Raw genomic sequence first — 22,571 nt, 5'->3', positions numbered from 1 at the left:
TACGCGTATACACGCGATGACGCGGCGGCCGCGTCGTCGCCGCCGCCGCCGCCACCGCCGCGTCATCGCGTGTATACGCGTATCTGAATATCACTCGCGTCCTTCGTACGTGTGTTAATCTGAAAGTGAAAAGAGAATATTAACACTATTAAAATGACGATCAAGCGCGGCTTCGTCTCTCGCGCGATCAACTCTTCACGACGACGCCGCGGCCGCCGCGTCACCGCGACGCGTGAAGTTGATAATCCGATAATAGTGTGAAAGAAGGAGACCTAGGACAGACATCGAGCACCGGCGGACCAATTAATTTGTGGTAAATATTTCTTACTTGTAAGTTGTTATTAATTGTTATTAATTGTTATTAATTGTTAGTTTGATTGTATATGTATTTATTATAGATCAGAGTTTATATATGTACTACAACTTCACTGTTGGGCATCATGTTCGAGAGGAGGAGGTCTAAGAGAGGGGCGTCGGTGGAGCAACTTTGCGGTAAGCAACTTAATTTTTTCTTCACGTTTACTCGAATTGTTTGATTTTGATAATTTAAAAATAATTGAGAAGGGTAACAATTACCGTGGCAACGGCTAACCAACATTTTGAAAAAACGAAGGCATATATATATTATTTTAACTTTAGAGTTTTTTTTTTATTATTACAAAATGTGGATTAGTCCACTGCGGCAAGTCTTTCAATTAGAGAAAAGGAATTAATTTGAAATTTTATGAAAGCAGATTATCCTTGTAAAGATCTCTAATTGTGAAACACACAATTATTTTAATAGATATTTTAATTGAAAAAAAAAGCGATTCTATGCGTGTAATTATCTTTTAAATAATTAAGTATTTTGAAACTTTAATGAAAGCTTATCTTTATGAAGATCTTTTGTGAAACATATAATTATTTTAATAGATAATTAATTGAGAAGAAAAGGCGATTTTACGCATGTAAAAATTATCTTTAATTTAGATCTTATATTTATATGTTACAGAATCATCGTAGCTACATGCCTGATAACTCCACTGTTGCGCATCGGTGTCGGTGAGTGATACAAAATTTTATTTGTGAGGTAACAAATTTGTGCAAATTTAATTAGATATATACATACGTATCGATATAATTATTATATAATACTGGATTATATATTATACTAGAATACATAGATAGAATTATTCTATTTTTTTCTTATTCAACACATGAAAGATTAGAGAGGACAACGGATTTTAGGATTTATCGGATTAATTATCAATTAAGAATCGCAAAAGAATCCCCTATTTTATTTTCTGCTTACACGTTTTATTGCGATTTATTACTGTTCCGTACATTACGTATAAAAATTCAGGTCATACAATAATTGTACCTTATTCTCCGTGTCGAGTAAGTGAGGAATGTGCCGTCAGATATTGAAAAGACGTTGACGGGATATCAAAATTCGACAAGTCATGATGGCGTCAATGATAGAGCCAAAATGGTTAAAGAAAATAATCAAAAGTTACTTATTTTCAATCAGTCACGATTTAAACATCAGTCATTTTGACATTATTGTGACTTCTTGTTCTACTTGGACAGATTCTTTGTGCGTCTTCCTTTTAATGCAAATGTTTTTCCGCGTCATTAAACGGCTTATAGAAAAGTGACTGAGATCCCACGGGTCTCCGGCATTCTAAATTCAGAGCACCCAAATTTTCGAGCCTCGGTCGGATCTCGGTTCTATATCTTTTTCTGATGATTTTTGCGCGAGAAGTGCGAGTTTATTACATATGTCTCTATTCTCTTAATACGAAACAGAATCCCGATCTTTGATCGTTTCGAATTTCTCGCCGAAGAGATCTTGCGCGATCTCACAGTTTCGTATTTTGCAAGAGCTTCTTCTCGGAGGATCCGATCCGCAGACATTTGACCGTCAGGGCGACTATCGTGACAACAGCACCGATGAAAGACACAATACCGAAGACCACCAGTACCGCGAACCAGTTCCTGAACGTGCCGATTCTACTATCGCAATCGTAGTCGGCGGCAGTATCGGTGAGATTGAGCGTCGACAAGTTGACCGGTCTCACGGAGATCGATTTATATTTGCGTCTCGCGACGGTGGAGTTCCGTTCCTTCCTGATAAATCGGTAGGATATAGCATAAGTAAATCCCTGTCCATCGTGGGATCCTTTTGCGCTGTAATACTGAATCAATAATCCATTTCCGGTAGACGTCAAAGGTACTTGGATATTGTTGATATCCCAGTGAGACGCGTCACAGTAGGACCACATAAGGAGACTGTCGTTTACCTGCGAATTGTTTTTTTTTTTTTTTTTGGAGAAAAATGCTACTGTTTTGCAAGTAAAAAATAATACCGAAAAAAACGAGTGAATTAAAAAAAAAGAAAATTAAGGATTTATTTTACAAAGATGTTTGAAAGCTACTATAATCTATCTTTAGGATTTTAATTTTCGAGAATCTTTGATTGTGCAAAATTCCTGAATTTCTTTTTATCATTTCCCTCTCATTTGCTTTGATATTCTCAGTAATTAAAATTTAATTAATTCAATTATATAAAAATAAAAATGCTAATGTATACGAGCAGACACTAAATATTTATAGACGTATAAAACATGAAAATAAGTAAATTACAAGAAAATGTGAATTGAGTATAGAAACGTGTCAGATAAAACGATAGTCGAGATCGAAATACTGATCTTGTTGTTTGTCTCATTACATCTTTGATATTATCATATATAATATTTGATAACATCAAAAATTTTACAACTATAACTTTTATTCTTTGCCTATCAATCTCTTATTACTCGGACAACTTTATTTCTTTGGAAAAACAATTTATGAATGACCATGCACTGCTCCACATCACTTTGGTACTTCCCAATATTTTGAAAAATTTGTATCATTAGATATTTTCATTCAATTTTCATTGCTTGATGTATTTTATCTATATTTATTAATACGTACTGAGAAGAGGACTTAAAAAATCGGATCGAATACGTTTGTATTATGCAGCTTACACATTTTTAAGTAATGCATACATTTTCATATTAAATAATTAAAGAGTATAATGGCGCACCGTGCAAACGTATTGGAGATTTTAAAAAAAGTGACTCTAACGCCGAATATAAAAAAAAATCTCGCGCAATGAATCCCTATATCGATTCGCGTGTTCCGAGGAAGGCATTGTAAAATAAATTCAAATGCGCTTACCTGCGCTCCGTTATAAACGGTGATTTCGTTGCCCGGACAAAAATTCAGAGTGAAGTTTCTCCTTCCGGTTGTTTTCAGTTTCTCGGGCTCATTTCTGAGAATCTTTATGTAGATCGAAACCTTCTCGGTGGCTCTACCGAGAAATCTGTAAGTGCACACGGTATCGGGGGGATACCAGCTCCGCGGGGAGCTGATGCTCTCCCTGCTATTCCGCGACCGTTCGATGCTCCTGTACGCGTATTCGCATCGCGCGCGTCTCATCTCCTGCGTAACGCGTTCCTCGTGCAAGGTCACCTGGAAGCCGTCGTGGGTCACGGTGCCGTCCTCGCGCGCGACGAACTCCAGGATCACGTTCTTCCCGCGCGAGTAGATGCGCGGTACCCGGCCGCTGCCGCAGAACCTCGAGATCTCCACGATCCTGCCGTTCACGTTTTCCAGAAGCGCGAGATAGTCGCCGCCGCCGCACGTGTTTCCCGACGATCGATTCTCCCTGAGGTATTTGGGTTCCGGTGCCTTAATGAATTATACAGGACATATAGATATCGATTTAGGTGAACAAATAGACCGGCCGGTTCGTAAATATACATTCCTCGATGCGATTTAAATTTGATAAGCGGTAATTTAATTCTTGCTCTGCACTTATCTATAAATCTCGATTTTCCAACGCGACAAAGTATTTTCAATGTTACGTGGGAAGTGTATTATTTGGAAATATTAATAAAAAAGTAAAGCAATTTTAAAATTCGTTATATATATATATATAGATTGTCATCTTAAATAGCAATAATTTTGATTCGTGATTCTATATCTAATAATTGAAAAAATAACGTTTTAAAATAATAATTAAATAACTAAACAGTAAAAATAAAATATTGTGAACTGACGCATATATATTACTCTGTGCAGAGCAAATTGGCAAAAAAAAATTCATTGATCTTTCGCTAATCGCCTTCCCTCAAGCTTAAACGAGCTACATACCATTGCGCTACCGATCGTTTCGCTCGGCCTTTCAGAATCGCCATTGAAGTAATGATTCGGGACGACCCCTCGATGGTTCGTCCTCGTTATCTTGGAGCGCATTGATTTTATGCGAAGCTTCGGCTCGCTCGTGTCGGACCTAAGCGGCAGCTCTTTGTGACGATGCTGCTCCCCCCTGTACCGCAGTATCGCCTTTTTCTTGTAATGCCTGAGTCTCGTTAATTGTCCACTCGTTTCCGCAATGCGTTTCGTCGCGGGAATCCGGCTGCTGTGTGGCTCGTTCCTCGACCGTTCGTCCCCGATAATAGATTCATCCGCCTCGACACGATCCTGACCTCCCCTCGCGACCGACGATCCGCCGTCCTTTTCCCCGAAGTCGACGGAGTCCTCGCAATTCTCCGTCTGACAGTTCTCCTGATCGGTGTAGTTCATCAAGTCGAAGAGGTCCTCCGGCTGACCGCCTATCCTGAAGCGACCGGCGTTCGACTCCAGGGCTACCCTACATCTGAAAATTAATTACGAAATCGACCGAATTCGGTAGTTTAGTATTCAGCGCGATCGCGCAATTTGATTGGTAATTTAGAACTTTGAAATTGAGAGAATTTTATCTGTCTCTCGTGAAATCCGGCGAATTCCCTGTAGTTTTATTCTCAGAAAATACGAATTTCAATCCAAATTAGCTAGCTCGATAAGTTTCGTACGACTCGACCGTTCAATGTTCGACGTGTAATTATATAGTGATGAAGCGTGAAGAAAACAGAATTTAGCAGCACGAGTCTGCTGGCACGCAGGAGAGCTGGTTTGTTATCTTGGTGAACTTCGCGTTCGTTCGAAACTTTGGCGAGCTTAATGGACTCAAAGTGGTCGATCGCGCGCACCTAATCCCACGCGGATAGACGCTGGGGTAACCCGGCGAGGTCAGTCTGCAGGACCTGTGCTCATTGCGAGCGGTGCACTCCATGGGACACGTCGGCGACGTGGACGCGGAGTAGCCGCGGTGGCGCTCCACCGCGAGGCGGATCGGCAGGACGGAGAATTGAGCGGAAAAGATGACCGGATTCGCCGAGGCGAACTGCTCGTCCGACGATAGGATGATCGTCAGCTCGGGACCGCGTCGTAGAAATAGCCTGCGGGATCGCACAAATGAGAGTTTGACCTCATCCTCGGGAAATCGAGGGGACTCACGCGATCCGCGCGAGAAAGGTAGATACCTCGTAGCGTTTCCGGTCACGTGGCCGCAATATCGACCTGTTGTTTCGTCGTCGGGATCGTCGGCGCTGTCTGAGAACTGAAAATACGCCCCCTCGCAACGGGCTTCCTTCAGGAAGCCAACCTGCAGCCTCCTAACTTTCACTTCGATCACCTACAACAAGCCCACGTGTCTTGAATTTACTTGACTACTAATTAAAATGCACTATAATTATGTATTTCTCTCTTATAACTTTTAACTTTACTAATTATTTATCGCACTTGTTTTTTTTATTGTTAAATAACGGTAATTCTACTATATAATTATTGCAATAGTGTTAACCTGCGGATCCTTGAGCGGTGCTCTGATTCGCACGATGCATCGACCCATTCGTCCTGTCCAACGAATCCAGCCGACTGAATTTCTGATGGTACGATTGCATCCTATTGTAACGCAAAAAAATGTATCGTTCAAACAAAAAAAAAAGAATAACACACAGGTACGGATACCTTGTGTTTACAGCAGAACAAGCGCGAGTACGTAATGAAAAAAAAATTGTAAAAATCTCGTCTGAAAAAACATGCACATTTGAAAAAAAAAAATGCAGAATGTGCCGATTACATATTTCTCACTTCATTGTTCTATAAAAGACAAAACACGCGTTACGTGCAAATCGATAAATGGAAAATCTACGAGTAATATTCCGAACAAGATGAAATTCTCGGATATAATTGGATCGCGTGTTCGGCTATTCCAAATAATATTTCGCATATTTCTTCTTGTTTCTTCGGCTCTTCCGTAGAAGATCCTACGGAGTCGATCTCGCCAGGCAAATTATTTTGCAGACAAGCAGGACGTGAAGCGGTTATCGAAATGCCGACAGTATTCACCGATGAAAACGCGACATTATTTATTTAACGACCCTCGCCCTTCGCCGGACTAATGAAATTACTCAGAGTTTACTGGCTAATTAATTGCCATTGATGTAAGCAATCTCGCTGAACTGAGGCGCCGTTTGCCGATATCGCGTTTCGTCCCGTGTACTTCCGTGCTTCCCGACTCAGCTATATTTGTCATCTTAATTATATCATGCGTGCCTGCATGCGTGTACACGCGCGAAACACGTCTGTGTTCGTGTGCAGTGCGACTGTTAGGCAAATTAATTGATACTGTAATTAATACTTCAACACAATATTCCCGCGAACACCTTTTATAAATTATACCGAATGTTTGATTAAATTTCAGTAACGTTGCCGTAAGTTGATTTTAAATATTGCAAAAGCAAACTATTTTGCGGCAAAGAAACGTTAATGAATAAGATGAAATGGAACAGCGTATATTACATTTTATTTATATATACATCTGTAATTATTTTTATGTGTTTTACTCGTTCTTTCCCTTGTTCTCTATGTGACTCGAAAAATATGCTGCGTCCCTTTTTATTTCTTAAGAAGCATATATTTAGCACCTTCCGTTGATGTAAGTGCATGGTGTATGATCGCCGCGGGCCATCCGTATATCACAGACGCGTGACAATGCATACGATTAATTACATCAAGTATCCTCCGGGCGGTACGCTTCTCTGCGTTTTCTCGTACGTAAGAGACATGAATAGTCATCGTCTAACGACTCCTTTGACGCGCCGAACACAGGAAAAATATACCAGACGCATCTTGAGAAGTATATATCTATTTTACCATTGCCATTGCTATTATAGATATGTACGGTATGTGTCTAATTTCGCGAATTATTTCCGTGATTTTATGTATGTATATAATATATGTGTTTTTATATATGCTTCATATGACGTTAGGTCGAAACGCGTTTAACCTCCTGCTCGCACTCATCAGCAATTTTAACGGTGGCGCTAAATACGTTGTCCCTCGATCTAGGCGAATGTTATTCCATTACAAAGGCGATCAACGTTCTTTCCCGACAGAGAGTTTCGACCCTCGCACTTCATTAAGCTACGCAATTTCATTCCCGTCGAGGCTTCTGCACGAAATTGCAGTTTCTCTTCAATCGAATTATTCGCGAATCTCTCGAACAGATTCTCATAGACCCAAATAATGTATATAATTAAATTAGAAAGAAAAAAAAAGTCTGTTATTAAAAAAAAAAAAACATCAAAAATATTTCTATGTTTAAGAACTAGGCTGCAATTAACCTCATAGCTCGATAATATAACCGATAACAATGTTTCGCATGCCAGCACTAATTAGCGAACGAACTTAACGACGTCGACGAACCTCTGATTTCCGCGGAAGCCCATGAAGGATCATTGAGCGACAGGATCAGCAGCGAGAATAGGTAGAGCGCAGTTTCCGATCTCATCTTCGCCTCGGTGTATTATAGCGCGATTTCCCCTGCTTCACGTCCTCCTCGCTGCGCCTCCTCGCCTTTCGGTTTTACTCATTTTCCGCTCTTCTCATCGCGTAGGCTCACTCTTCATGAAAGCGGCGAACTCACCCGAGACTCCCGGAGAGATACGCTTATCTGCAAAATGAGAAGAACGTCGACGTCGAAAACTTATCTCACGACCATCTCGACGGTCGTTATATCCTTAGCTATCTTTAGGTATTAAATTAGACATTAGATTAGTAGCAAAATGGATATACATCTTCCCCCCCCCCGATCCCCGCTCCATATTTATAACACTCGCGTTGACATTAAAGATGTCAGCCAGTCCGAAGAGACTCGAGGGTCTCGTGGCTTTTCGCGAAAAATTGATTTGATCTTGCCCGGTTTTTTAATTCGCCCGCTCATTCGAGATTCTCTTGGCGTGTCCGCGCTCTTGCGGTTGGAGACGAATGGCGTAAAAATAAAAGACAGGCTGAAGTTGAAGGATGGTGGATAAGGAGCGGAGAGTAGCGAGGAACGAGGGATATACATGTAAGCCTTGTAACTTTGGAAGACGACGGGAGGAAAAATTTCAAAGTTGTTTGAGCCATCTCGGGAAGAAAGAAAGAGACACAGGTCACAGCCAGTGATCCCTCCTGAAGAAATAGCATCGGTCTTTAAGAACTTTCCGAGATCCTTCTCTCTCCTTTTTCCCCCGGGTAGGTAGGTAGCGGCGACGGCCGAACTCAACGTAGAAAAAGCAAAGGATAATCAGGTCTTTTTATCCCGGAGACGGAATGCCGGGAAGTTCAGAATCCTCCGACTATATCTTCTCCAAGCGGAAGAATCGCACGCGCGCCCGTAATCGCGCGGTTCTCTCGTTATACATGTAATATTTGAGTCGGAATGCAAGAATGTCGAAGAATAAGAAAGGATTGCACGACAAATGAGGACGCAACAAGTTGCTAAATTTAACTCCTTTGCAATAACAAGAAAAATAAAACAAGATTTCGGATTGGACTGTTCCTCGATCAAATAATCTTTTGAAATAATCTGAATCTTTTTAAATTAGAACTAGATACTATTTGCATTTAACATTGCGATAATTTACGGTAAAATCTGATGATATTTGGAAATATTACGATTTTCGTGATACTGAAAGCGGATGTAAGCTAATTGCGAACACAGCAAACTTTAATACATATACAAATTATTATGTTTAATATGTTTTCTTTAATAAAAATTCACAAATTGGAATTGGGTGTGAGAGAGAGAGAGAGAGAGAGAGAGAGAGAGAGAGAGAGAGAGAGAAGTCATTACCTTAGGTGATACCAACTGCAATTTCGCGAAACGGAGCACGCAAAACTCGCGATAATAATTCTTTATCAAAAAATAGTTTGAAACGAAACGAACGGAGAATATTACGTGTAATTTTCACGCGTTCAAAACGCCTTACGCGATCGGCACTTCGGCGGTTATCTACGGTGTACAGCATACACTATTGTATACGCAAGGTCGTTGTCATTTGCGTGACAATGTTTCGAGCGGGAAGGCAACGGCATGGGTCGCTCGCTTCGTGTGTGTCGTCGCAATATTATTCTTTGAGATGCAAGTAACATCGAAGAAACGCGATTAGTTCCTTCGCGAGTGTTCAGCAATTACTAATCAACTGTCGCGCGATCGACGCGTCGCGTCGGCGGTTATCTATACGGTACAACATACTACTGTGTACACAAGGTCGTTGCCATTCACGCGAAAAGTACTCGAGCAGGAATTGAAGTAAGGCACGAGTCGTGTGTGTCATTGCAGTTACTGCTCTTTGAGATGCAATAAGCACTGAAGAAACGCGAGTATTTCTATCGCAAATTTTAACTGCAATTAATTTAGCAATTATTCAGCAATTATCAAGTGTGTCGCGATCGACGATCCGCGAGCTTATCCGGGATAAACAAACCATCACGCGCGATTCGTATATTCAGAATAAGAATTGAAGCGGTATATATAGGATGTTTCTGAATTATCATCTCGTTACGATGTTTACGAGAGCCATCCTTCTAACGACGGCTGACATCGAATAGGTTTCCCGTCGCGCTTTGAATAATCCGCGTCTCATTGTAATTCGACTAGCGTCCTCGGATAGAAATCGCAGAATAAATACGCGAATCCGCGGATCGAGTAACGTCGAGTCGAGTAACGTCAACTGTTTATTAATAATACGGATACATTTTGCGGGATTTGCGAAATGCATTGTGCGCGTAATTAGCCGTATATTTTCGCGAGGGAGTATTGTGACGTGAAGAAATAACAACGGAGGAAAGAGGGATGAAAGAGGGAGAGAGGAAAAGGGATGGCATCGAACGATGCCGGAATAACCGTGTATAGTAAGTCATTCATCGCTTTATATATTCGTTATAATTATTTGTAATTATCTCCGGCGTATACAACCATTATTTTTGAAGGCAATAAACGTGTGGCGTGACATGCAATAAACATTTTATCAACGAAAACTTCTTTATGGATATAAATTATTTCAAAGAGTCGAAACTCTGGAATTTGCTTTGTTAAAATACCGTGATTGTGGGGCATCGTGTTGCGCACATACACTTGACGCGCATTAATTATCAGTTCTCTTTTTTTTCCTCGACTCGCCCATACGTCTCTCCGAATGTCTCGTAGATACATATTTCGGTCCCCGCATGCAGAGATAGTGCTGTAAGCAAATAAATGCACGCGTCGTCGACGCGCGCGCGTCGACCGGACGTTGCATCGCGTTGCATGATGCACTACACATCCTCGATTTTCGATTTGGTCCGAATTTAGCGGCACGCGCGCAAAAGCCATTTTCCACACTGTGGAGTGGCGGCATGCCGGTTCTGGTTTATTTTGGGCAATTGTTAAGTGCTGTCGCGGCTATACACCGAAAACACATTTACACGCTCGTGCAGTCTCATCAGACCCGTGATTCAGCATGCTCTTATCTCGCCGCTTTGTCCGCCCGTAATAAATGTAAGGCCGCCTGGGCTGGGCGTAATCAGTCTTACCCTCGTAATTACCTAAATCTCGGTATATTTATAACGGTGTTTCTCGGGACCCCGTTAAATTAGTGCCTATCTCGTGTATATCGTCGCTCTGCTCGCTCTCTCTTTCTCTCTCCGTCTCTCTCTTTCTCTCGTTTTTTTTTGCACACTTTGCAACGTGATCCGTCGACGCTCTTTAATTTTCTATGACGTACACGCTTTCAATAATTAAATAAGTAAGCTCTCGGTAAGCGGATCTATTTTCCAGAAAGTTTGCATTATTTGATGATGGCGCGTCGCAATTGCATCAAGTTTTAATCGCAGATGCTCCAAGGAATCTGTGGAGCCCATTTGGGCAATTTAATTCTACATCAAAAGGATTAAACTTTAATTGACGTTGAAGTTATGCTTGTGATATGTTGAATAAAATTTTACGCGCGTGTTGTTATCACAAATAGCATAAATAATAGAAATAGTAAATGTGCATTTGTACGAGAGCATAAAGAGAAAATGAGAGAGAGAGAGAGAGAGAGAGAGAGAGAGAGAGTGTGTGTGTGTGTGTGTGTGTGTGTGTAGTACAATAACTTGCGATTACCGCGAATAATTGAATCATTATATAGTATATACATTATTATATATACATATATACATACACGGAAAGAACGATTTTGTTGAAAGATCTAAAAATTTTGCTAAAAACAGATCTGAAAATAATTTTTTGTTCATTCGTCAAAATAATTTGATGGCATGTTAAAACTGATAAGCATTGCTATAAAACGTTTTGATATTCTAGCAATTATTTTGACTTTTACACAAAATTATTTTGATTGTTGAACAAAAATTATTTTCAGATCTGGATTCAGCAAAATTGTTCTTTCCGTGTAATTAAATTAATTACATACATCTAAATAAATTTACATACATCTATAGATGCATGCGCAAGTGAGTGCGACTTACCTGTTTCAAATCACGAAGTCCCTTACGATATTCTTCGCGCTTTTCTCGTCGGCGAATATCACGTGCTCCAGATCGCGGATGCCGAGCAAGAACATCTCGCGGATCGATGAAATTCAAATCCGATTACTTCGTATAAGATTTGGGAACTAAATAATAATCAGCAAGTGCGTTTTCGACAACTGAATTTAATCGATATTCGATACCTGAGACGTAGAGTAATGAATCGTCGTGGTTATTGGCTGGTGTCACGTGTATGCCCCTCCGTACCGTACCGCGCGACACCCGAATTCTCTCTGTCGCGGTGGAAAAAGCTTTTTCCACGAACGCTTCCAGCGCGACACGTAACGCTTTTTATCGGGGGCAGGCACACGTGTCACGACGAGATTATTGGCCTTTGTGAGCGGGCTGACAAATGGTCCACCGCATATGGCGCGTCGCGCACGACTGAGGCCAGATTTCGGTCCGGCAGCATCTCCCTCTCGTCCGCGCCCGTCTCCCCGCGGCCACCCCCGCCGCGCCGTGCTCACGATGCATCACGCAGAATCCACGCACATCCCTCCGATATTGTTAACGAGAACCTCTCTCGCAATGGTATATTTTATCTCCTGTAGAACACTCGTCAGCTTGGAGCTCGAAAAATGTTGTAAAGACGGAAAATTTTTACACGAGAGATGTCTAAAAATTCTTTGACACAACAATGCGCGCTTGTTTTTATTATTTTACGTTATGCGTACATTACTTTATTATTTCTAATCGACGCGCGTCGATTAACAACTTTGATTTCGAGTCATGAAATATAGCTCCGCGCGAAGTGTGTCCGATCCGCAAATTAAACGAGATGTAATTTGGTAAATCTTGCACCTGATCTCATCCCGGATTTCCCTAACGGACAGACGACAGGAAGGATATACGAATATAACCGGCAACCAAACTTGAATGAAACTTTCTAGGAGATTGCTCCCACGAGACTCGTGACGGAGTCTAATACGCTTTAAGAATATCACAAACGGAAATCGTGAAAGGGGCAATCTCGAAAGGTGCCATTTAATTCGAGGAAAATCTCTGCGCTTTCGCCAAGTAGCGTATAGAAAAAAAAATTCATGTCATGGCAATTTAAAAGAATTTGCTTTAATTTGATCTCAAATACGCGTTTTTATTTCTTAATCTCCAAATAACCTTTTTTTCGACAATGGAAATGACTGTGTAAGTAGAAGTTAATATAGCAAAAGAAATTCGAGGATCAGAAAGATCGGGAAAAATGTGAAAAGATCGAAAGATCAGAAAATCTCATTTAAATTTGCCGAAAATAATTTCGCGAAATGCGCGCGTTGCTAGAAGATGATTTTTAAATCGATTGCTTTAATTCGGATAGTCTTGTTATTTATATTTCTCGGATATGATTACTATCGGTTCGTTCTAGTTCGGTTGATACTATTCGAGTTGGATAATGAATGGTCCAAAATAAACTCGAATCAAACGAAGTCGGCGGCGATTCGATCGCGGCTGCTCGGGAGAAGGCATTCTGCTGGAAAAAGAACTTAAGACGTGTGAAGGGGGACCGTCGAACTTTTCGACGAACTCAAAACTTCGGGATCTTCTCGCCCGTCGAGCCGCCCCCTCTCTCACTCTCTCTCTCTCCGTCTCTCTCGCGCCCGCCTGATCCCGCTTGCTCATCCCGCTCACGTACGCCAGGGTGGTTGTTTTGGCGATGAGGGTAGCCGGGATTCGCTCGGGCGGCGCTCTCGGCAAAATACGAGAGCCGAATTACTGGGACGATCCACCGAAACCATCGCGATTTCCAAGTGCGACACGTATGATGTCGATATATCGTCGCGAGCGATATATGCCACGAGCGTCCTTCCTTTCAAACGAGTTGTCACGAGGGGAGGGACAAAAAAAAACCCAGGTTCGTTAGGAAGACGCGAGAAAGCGTGGTATTGAGTGGATGGAAAGAGCACCTTTATTTTGTAACGAATGCCCTGTGCAATGATTATAGAACAGAAATTATTGATTAATTATTGAGAGTTATTAAAAAGTGTCATTATCGTCGATAGACTTCTAATCAACTCTAATTTACATTAATTCCATTTTCTATTGTTTCCGATTTCGCACTTTGAAGAAAAGAACAGGTTTAAACATTCAATAGCTCTCTCGTAGTGCGTTTCCTCTTTCCTATGAAAAGAGCTTGGTTTTTCCGAACACTCGGCGTCGAGTGATCGTCATTATTGGGGATCTCGTGTATCGAGCGGACAACAGAAGTGGCTTGTACCCGTCGCTATAGGTACAAAGAGCGCGCGGGGGATTCGCGAGAGACACCCCACAAAATTCCAACTGCAATAAATTATATTCGAGGCACGTGCCAGTCGTAGGGGTGAGCGTCGTGTGTGCTGTACCAAATGGCACTTTCATTGCACTTGCCCCACGGTCTTTGCATCTTGCCGAGTTTCGTCACCCCCTCCCGAATTTATAGCTCCTCTTCGTCTTTCTTACATTTTTCGGGGGAGGGGAGGAGGGTAGCGAGAGAGCCACTCGAGCGGAGACACGTATCGCACATTTATTACGCGTTACGTTTATTTATAGAATTTTTTCAACACGAAGATTGTGGGCGATTCGATTGTTCGAGGGGGTGTCATAAAGAAGGGGAGATTTTCTCTCGAGGCTTTTTTGTTTTATTTTCGGCACTTAGCTTTTTTTCTTTCGTCAACTCGTCTGTGACTCTCTCCGCCGCATCAAGATATATTTTATCTTCAGACTATCTTCACCGTATATTCACCGATAACATCATTATTTTCCAAAACGATTCGCCGTAGCGCGCGAACAACGCGCGTGGGAACAAGGGGGATGGGACCATTAAGCCCGCGCAAGAGATACATCATTTTTCATACTTTAACGTAGCGTATACATATATACGGGTGCGTGAATAAACCAACTGCGAGGATTCGCTCGAGCGCGAGCGAGCAGCGATAAATGACACAGCCGGTGAACAAATGATAATTACAACGGAACCGTGTTTTTGAAATGTTAGTTGTAATTTTCGTGCGCCCTAGCAGAGAAACTAGAAACAAGCCGCGTAACGTGACTATTTTTATCTTTATTAGAGAAAGATATTTAATAATCTTGAATTTTTCATCCGACGCGATCTTCTCGATAATTTCAATTTAAAGCATATATTTCGCTTCGCAATATTTGAAATAAAATTTATTGTCTTTTTTTCCTAGATTTTCATATCTTGCACTGTTTGATTCTTATATAGATTTTCGAATGCTTGTATTCGCAACCCTCTCGTTTAAATTTCTCAAATTTCTGCACTCTGCAGAATTTCTCTTTACTTTATTTTTTAGCTACTCCGTATCTTTATTCCCTCGTGGCTCCTAGATTTACTACATTTCCGAATCTGCTAACCCATAAATCGTCAATTGTGACGGATTTATGGATCTAGAGTTATACCGAATATATGGATCTCGTCTATAACCGACTGACTTGTCGTTCAAGATCGCGAAACATTCGTCGTTAACTTATTACCGGGTGGAAATAATGCGCGAAGTTGCGCGGAAGCGTCGTTATTGCCAGGCATCGCGGCGAGACGTTAGTTTCGTGTCTCATCGTGCGGTTGACGTTTAATTCAAAATCTTGTGTTACCCTTCCCTGGCCATGACTCGAGCTTATTCACGCCTTTAGCCGCAACGCCCGCGCACTCATAAATCTCGGAAAACTTGCCGGTGGCTAACGGGCTAACCACCCGCCAATTAGCATCGTGAATTCGAGGGTGCGAGCGAAAGTTTCCGATTTCCCTATTGTCGCAACGGCGATACCAGGGTGTCCCTCAGACTCTAATCTTAATAACAGATTCTTCGACGGGATCGAAGTAGATTTTCCTTAAAGAAAATTGCTTTGAGAAGAAAATGGAATTATTTGTTTTGTAATATTCAATGTAAATTCTCCGAATTTTAATTTATTTTATTTTATTAATTTATTTTTAATTTATTTGCGGCACAAAAACGCCGGCAGGACGAATAACAATTTTTAATCGCTTACATGCATATATGCACTGCTCCTTTCGACTGAACGGAGCACTTCCGCATCTGGAATCAGAGCAAACTTATCTTTTTTTTTACTGTTAGTGGTCTTAGAAATTGTTCCCGTTTTGGTACTTTTTGGCACAAAAGACGGGAAGAGCTAATAACAATTTTTATTCACTTACATTAGCGTAAACAGAAATATGCTACTCTTATACATTTAACAGTGGGAAAGAAAAAAATCGGAAAGAGTCTTGAAATGCAAATATCGAGAAATTTCTCTCTCTCTTAATTCTTCAATATTGAGTATCTCGATTATTAAACTTTAATTGTTTAAATTAGATCTTGAAAAGAGATTTTTAACTTTTAAAATTTTATATGACTTATTGCGACTATTTATATTTTAATAATTTCAATCAAAAATCGAAGAATTTAAAAACGAAAATTCTCTGATCTGAAATTTCGACAAATTTTGCATTAAATGAGAAGCGCTTCAAATCGTTCAAAGATGCTAGCAATCGAAGCGCCCAACAACTCGTAACGAATGTCCAGAGAGGGTGAGGGGCGAATGGTTGGCTGCAAAACAGTGAGAGCTCCCTACGGGCTCGTCCTCGACAACGGCCGTCTGCAAAAACATTAATCACAAGTCGGTCGGTGTTTGCACTGTCTATTTCAAAGCTTGTCCTACGCACTTTGTCATCGATAGATCGACAAACATTTTCGAGCTTATAGCAGTACAGATTTTAATCGGCAGTAGATAGAATGGGAAGAGAACGTGGGAGCAGCGAGATATTGATTATTCTCTTTTTTTTTGTTGTTTTCAAAAAAATCATAAATCTTAACGATATAGTTATTGTTATTTTCTTCTAGATGGCTTGTTAGATGTTTCGATTCCTTATATATAGGGACACACAAATCAAGAAGCACTCACAAAAAAGTGTTTATTATTTTACAAATATACGATAATGTTAATTAATATAAAATTGATTTTTTTAAATGAAAGTGGGAAATGCATGCTTTATTTTCCTTAAAATTTAAAATTATCACATTTTTGTTATGTGCACAATAAATATATGTTATAATATATAACATTAAAAAAATATATTTTATACATACAGAGAGAGTATCAAAAATCTCCGACCCCTTAAATATTTTGAAAACTAAGCATTCTGAAAAAAAATGTTTTAGACAAAAATTGGAATTGCGGGATTAAAAATAATTTATTAACAGAGTATAGTACTGTATATTTTATAATAAATATTATACATAAGCAACAATATATAACGTTTATATATAAATATACGTATTTATTTAAAATATAATATAAAATTAAATTAAATTAATTTAAAATATAATATAAAATATTTTATATGTAACGTTTTATATGTACATATATTATAATATATATATAGTGTACATATTGCAAAAATATTGTAATTTTTAATTTTAAGTAAAATGACGCATACATTTCTTTTTTTCATTTCCGAAAAGATCAATTTTATACACTTGTTTAGCATTCTCATACGTTTGTAAAATAATAAACACTTTCTCGCGAGTGCTTCTTGGTTCGTATGTCACTATATAAGAAGAATCGAGATGAAACATCTAGGAAATAATTTAGGAGATGACGATAACTAATATCAAGATTTATAATGATTGTATCCATGTTTATCATGGGGACGTAATTCTGATCCTATTTTTGCTACAATAAATGAATATAATTAAGTAAACAAATATAATTACGCATTTAACAAATATATTACATAAAATACTTCTGTAACTAGAAATTTAGTGGATTTTAGAATCTAGCGTTTGGCAGCACTTAACAGAATGGTCTACATTTTTCAACGAGACTTGAAATACATTAACTCAGTTTATTAAAACGTAACATATGTAAAGTCAAACAAAGTTCAATTCGATCAAACGTTATCATGCAATAATAATTTAATCACTCGTACAACTATTCACAGTTTATAGCACCTGTAATATTAACTATCTGTAATCGCTTCGTTTTTTACCAAAGTCTGTAAGTCTAATATCTGCCCCTGTAATCGTCTAATTTTCTGCCGCAAAGTTTTCAAAATCATCTTTTGCCGAGTGATTCTTTTGATTGCCACTTCCCAGTAAATTTTAGCTTGCACCGACGATGTAGAGATTTCCTCCCACTGGACGTCATACAGATGCTTCTTACGTTTCGTTTCTGGCTCATCCGAGTCCGTTGGAGCGAGCAATATTCTGCAAAAATTAATTACTTTACCACAATAAAATTGAGAGAAGGCCAATGAAATTACTTTATATTTAGTACAAGGAGTAATAGGATCAGAATTACGTCCCCATGATCAACATGGATACAATCATTATGAGTCTTGATATCCAGTTATCGTCATCTATTTAACTACTTTATATTTAGTATTCTTGTTTTTCATATTGAAACATTATTACATATTACTGGCTGAGTTCGGCTGAAAAAGCGACTTTGCAACTGTCGTAAAATTCTTTAATGTGATTGGTTTATATATTTAAATCCATGAAGAACTAAAAGCAGCAATCATGTTGAAGAATCTCACAACAGTTGCGAAACTGCTTTCTCTGCTAAACACAGCCATTGTATATCAATTATTTCTTACCTTTCGGATAGTTGGTCCTCCTCTTTAACTTCTACATGTGATTCTGTAATATCTAAATCTTCATTCTTAGGTTCTTTTACAGTATACTCTATCACAGTATTTGTTGGCTGGTTTTCCTTAACGATTGCATCTTGATCATCCGAGACGACCTCATCCTTAATCTCTCCGTGCAGATATAGAGACGGTATCGCCTGTGGCTTCAAATAGCGCTTGCCTCCGACTAAACTGTATCTGAAGTCGTCTTCCTTGAAATGACGCGAACATATTCGCGACGATCCGGTGATTTTCCTCTCTGTGCCGAGGACGTGCAACCATCTCTCCAGCAATTCGTCCGCTCTCGGAAACCTTGAATGAATCGGGACGTTATGTTTTTGAGTAACAATAATTTTGAATAACGTGATAACCACAGAGGATTTCTACATAATATTTCTGGTATATAGAAATCTGTGCGTGATACTCGTTTTGAAGTAATACTGTGCAGCACTTACCCGAAGAGCGAGACGTCCTTGCTCATATGGTGCTTGCAGGAGACGCATACACGTGTCATTGTGAGCAAAAATATATTATCTAGCGATAAAGATTACTTGAAAAAAAAAAAGAGTTCCAAGTACCTCAAATGAAAATTCTCATGTTCAACTCCAAGTAAACATAACCTAAACGTAGAGCAATGTAAACAACGCATCATCGTACTCGCCAGTACTGGCGACGTAACTGAGACAAGAGTGGTCTTCTATATATGTCTCCCCTTAATAACATCTCTCATCCGAATTCGTCAAAGTCACCGGCTCGTGTCAAGGCATGTCAAAGTTAAAGTTTACATATCGGCCGTTTTTGTTTGTAAATTAGTGAAGTGACAGGTCAGCAAGGCGTACCAATTCCACAAAATCGGGCACAGTTCCTCGTGTTCGTCCCCACCACGTTGTTGCTGGAAATTCGTCCAAGATTTGGACCAATCCGAGCACGTGGCTTTTGGTTGCTCTCTAGTTCCTTTCAGAAGTGACGCGCTTCGATTGACCGAGTTATTCCCTAGCGTTCCGCTCTTCGCGCGTGCTCCGAATCGCGGTGGTGGGGGTGGCGGTGGGCAAACGACCCCGGGGCGGGGGCGCTCGTTCACGGTGCAGACGGTGCAGTATGAATGGAAACGAGTGTCGCCGCTCGCACACGTTCGCCAATGTTTTAAGATGGCGGACGCGAACGAGAAGTTGCTGGCGGAACTCCTGAAAAAGCCTGGGAACAATTTGTGCGCGGATTGCGGGGCCAAAAGTGAGTAGGTTTTAGTCAAAAGGGGCCTGTTATTCGCCTGAATCGCCGCCGGTGGACGGCGATCCGTCTGGCCGCGACGCGTGTCTTAACCTCTCTCGACGCTCGTCCCGTCGACGTCTAGATGTTTGTTTTTATCGCGATATTAAATATTACGATTATATAATATTAGACTCGCTCGTGAGCTTGATCGCGGCTCGGACGACGCCTGACATTCGACGTTGCGTTCGGTGTCCGCGCGCTTCAACGACAGGCGGATTCTGCAGTATTGGTTGATAATGGTGGTGAAATACAAAACGTTGGAAGTTGTCTCGATTGGATTATCTGGTTTTTTTTTGTTCTTCTTGTTATAGCACATAGCACGCGCTACCGTGATTCATCGCAGTTGCCGTTACATTTCAGATCCAGAATGGGCATCTTACAATATAGGTATATTCGTTTGCACAAGGTGCGCCGGAGTGCACAGATCTATGGGAGCGCACATCTCGAAGGTGAAGCACCTGAAGTTAGATAGATGGGAGGACTCTCAAGTGAGTAGGGTACGCGAGGTGGGCAATGCCGCGGCGAGGTTGCACTACGAGGAACGTGTACCCTCGTGCTATCGCAGGCCAAGCCCGGATGACCCACAGTAAGTTTATCAAATGTCTGTGGTTTTCCTGTTTGTGGCTTTCCTGTCTGTGGCTTTAGTCATGCTCTTGTTGACGCATTTATTCGTGATATAGTAGATCGGCTAGCATTGTAATCTAGTTATATAGATTGTATTTCAAATAGTATTTATTATACAAATGTGCTTGAATTATCAGAAATTAATCTACAAAGTTGCATCGGTTCGTTTCTGCTTACTATTGTCTAATTTACAAAAGCTATTAGAGTTTTAGTCGAACAGTGAATAAGAGCGAAATATGACAGGGAGGAATTTTATTATACAAAGTGCTTGAATTATCAGAGACTAATTTACAAAGTTGCATCGGTCCGTTTCTGCTTACTATTGTCTAATTTACAAAATTTATTAGAGTTTTAGTCGAACAGTGGATAAGAGCGAAATACGAAAGGGAGGAATTTTGTCATCCCGAAAGACAGAATCACTACGTGTCAGGTTTCATGGAAGGGTTTTTAATGAAACGTGGGAAGGAAGATTCACGTTACCATCCTCGTAAGTTCGTACTTTGCGAGGCGGAGGACACCCTCAAGTATCACGTTAAAGAAAACAAGGTGATTTGAATGAGATAGTTGCAGCTCGCGAATGTCCGAGAGAAAGAGCGAAAATATTTAATCTCCCGTTTACTTCAAGGAACCCAAAGCTATTCTAAGGATATCAGAATTAAATGTGGCATTCGCGCCATCCAAAACTGGTAATCAGAATAGTCTTCAGCTGTCCTTCATGAAGGACGGCACGACGAGACATATCTACGTGTATCACGAGGATCCGGAGGTAATTACGAATTGGTACCTCGCCATTAGGTGCGCGAAACTGCACCGCCTGCAAGTGGCGTACCCGGGTGCGAATGAGAACGAGTTACTGTCACAACTCACGAAGGATTTCTCGCGCGAGGGCTTCCTGTGGAAAACTGGCCCGAGGCATACAGACGCTTATAAAAAGAGGTGGTTCACGCTGGACGGCAGAAAACTCATGTACCATGACGATCCCATGGTACGTCATAGACGATTCTAACGTTCACTTAACGCTTTCGTGTTACTTGCGACATCCCTACATCGCCCTGTCTTCCTCTTGTCTTTTAAAGGACGCTCATCCGAAGGGCGAAATTTTTTTGGGGCACAGTTCCGAGGGTTTCGCAGTAAAGACGGGCGTACCGCCGGGTGCCAGAGATCAAGGGTTCTCGTTCACTCTCGAAACGCCCGACCGAACCTACCTGCTCTCAGCGCAAGGCGACGACGACAGATCGCAATGGATTAGCGTGATTCAGAAAGTTTTAGATAAACCGCTAACACCGCAGGACGCGACCGGTAAGCCGGTAATCGGAAACGTATGCAATTCTTAACCCGTGGAAGTATGTATTGTATGCTGGTTTTCATTTTCAGTAGCGGCGAGACTCGTAAGAAAGCGCACAACAAGCGGAACAATGAATATATTTTCGTCCACGAGATAGGGCTGGATTCCTCTTAGACGTCTTTCTTAATTATACACCGGTAAATCGTACGTTCGAATCGTTTTGTCGAATTAAATATATGACTCAGCACACATACACACACAGACACACAAGCGCGCGCGTGCGAAATGGCACATGTAGCTTCGGCTTATTTACTCATACTTGTTGCTGTTGAGTCATGTATTTATCATGCGCACGGTTAATGTAGTTTGCATAGAAACATACGCATAAGACTGCTCGCGAAGATGTTGATCAACGTGGATAAAGCTGCAAGCGCCAACCGCCTCCTCCGGTAACATTCTTACATTGAACGTAAAGCTTGTGTCGCTTACCATCGAAAAAAACGAGTGTAGGCAGGCAGTATCGTAACAATATTACAAGGAATTTTTACTTAGCAATAATATTGTGTGTGATACTTGTCTCTGATAGTGTAACGTTCGGAGCACCGAAAGAAATTCTCTCTTCCAGAAAGTTTGGTCTAATCTGTTACAGAACAATTTATTGAACAGCAAATCCAACTCTTAGGATAGGCATTATTTTAAAGATCACTGATGATTTCGCAGTATTTTCTTTTTCCTCCCTTTTTTTTATTTACTTAGTATCAGCTGATTTCTTTAGACCATTTCATTATAAGGCCACAAGTGACGACGATACACAATCTCTGTACATAGAAAATAAATTCTGAGGGCCTATAACTCTTCATTGTTATTTCTATTTTTATTTACTATTTCTTCAAAAATGAAGAATTACTCGGTCCCGTGCTAATCCCATGAATAAATCTACATTCTAAAGCGAATGCTAAACAATCAATTGTCTACACGCGTGCTAATTATGCATTAAATATTCTGGTCGTCTCTTGGAATGTTTCACTGACA

At 40.6% G+C, this 22,571-nt stretch overlaps 4 protein-coding genes and 1 long non-coding RNA gene across 9 annotated transcripts in view; 1 reads left to right on the top strand and 4 right to left on the bottom strand.

The window, feature by feature from the left end:
- Nucleotides 1-1,279: 1,279 nt before the first annotated feature.
- On the bottom strand, nt 1,280-12,084 carry LOC105455378. 2 transcript variants are annotated; one of them, XM_011698657.1, is made up of 8 exons: nt 11,686-12,084; nt 7,621-7,867; nt 5,714-5,814; nt 5,394-5,545; nt 5,061-5,309; nt 4,183-4,687; nt 3,205-3,717; nt 1,280-2,282 (listed from the first exon to the last, which is right to left on the bottom strand). In XM_011698657.1, the coding sequence occupies exons 2-8, from the start codon at nt 7,703-7,705 to the stop codon at nt 1,842-1,844; spliced, it is 2,046 nt and encodes a 681-aa protein (XP_011696959.1). In that variant the 5' UTR covers nt 7,706-7,867; nt 11,686-12,084; the 3' UTR covers nt 1,280-1,841. The 2 variants fall into 2 exon arrangements, with proteins under 2 accessions (XP_011696959.1, XP_011696960.1); XM_011698658.1 differs by lacking the exon at nt 11,686-12,084 and adding an exon at nt 9,032-9,084.
- On the bottom strand, nt 6,692-7,333 carry LOC105455377. Its single transcript, XR_975110.1, has 2 exons — nt 7,202-7,333; nt 6,692-7,043 (listed from the first exon to the last, which is right to left on the bottom strand). It is a non-coding gene; the product is annotated as an uncharacterized LOC105455377 (long non-coding RNA).
- A 5,477-nt stretch (nt 12,085-17,561) lies between the features above and the next one.
- On the bottom strand, nt 17,562-19,219 carry LOC105455376. Of its 2 annotated transcripts, XM_011698655.1 has the most exons (4): nt 18,940-19,219; nt 18,817-18,848; nt 18,329-18,673; nt 17,562-17,936 (listed from the first exon to the last, which is right to left on the bottom strand). In XM_011698655.1, the coding sequence occupies exons 2-4, from the start codon at nt 18,840-18,842 to the stop codon at nt 17,690-17,692; spliced, it is 618 nt and encodes a 205-aa protein (XP_011696957.1). In that variant the 5' UTR covers nt 18,843-18,848; nt 18,940-19,219; the 3' UTR covers nt 17,562-17,689. The 2 variants fall into 2 exon arrangements, with proteins under 2 accessions (XP_011696957.1, XP_011696956.1); XM_011698654.1 differs by having other exon boundaries at nt 18,817-19,219.
- A 226-nt stretch (nt 19,220-19,445) lies between these two features.
- LOC105455374 (arf-GAP with dual PH domain-containing protein 1-like) lies at nt 19,446-22,396 on the top strand. 3 transcript variants are annotated; one of them, XM_011698652.1, is made up of 6 exons: nt 19,446-19,591; nt 19,991-20,216; nt 20,602-20,800; nt 20,880-21,239; nt 21,331-21,553; nt 21,632-22,396. In XM_011698652.1, exons 1-6 carry the CDS (start codon nt 19,510-19,512, stop codon nt 21,694-21,696), a joined length of 1,155 nt encoding a protein of 384 aa, XP_011696954.1. In that variant the 5' UTR covers nt 19,446-19,509; the 3' UTR covers nt 21,697-22,396. The 3 variants fall into 3 exon arrangements, with proteins under 3 accessions (XP_011696954.1, XP_011696953.1, XP_011696955.1); XM_011698651.1 differs by having other exon boundaries at nt 21,629-22,396; XM_011698653.1 differs by having other exon boundaries at nt 19,500-19,591; nt 19,942-20,216; nt 21,629-22,396.
- The window catches only part of LOC105455495 (mpv17-like protein 2), a 1,571-nt gene continuing 1,297 nt past the window's right edge, over nt 22,298-22,571 (bottom strand). Inside the window, exon 6 of the mRNA XM_011698864.1 lies at nt 22,298-22,357. Within this exon, the coding sequence (XP_011697166.1) occupies nt 22,298-22,357 (60 nt within the window). The remainder of the gene's footprint in view (nt 22,358-22,571) is intronic.

The sequence above is a fragment of the Wasmannia auropunctata genome, unplaced genomic scaffold, assembly GCF_000956235.1.
Source record: "Wasmannia auropunctata unplaced genomic scaffold, wasmannia.A_1.0 LD335903.1, whole genome shotgun sequence".
Classification (NCBI taxonomy): domain Eukaryota; kingdom Metazoa; phylum Arthropoda; class Insecta; order Hymenoptera; family Formicidae; genus Wasmannia; species Wasmannia auropunctata.
This window is presented reverse-complemented; position numbering and strand designations above follow the sequence as displayed.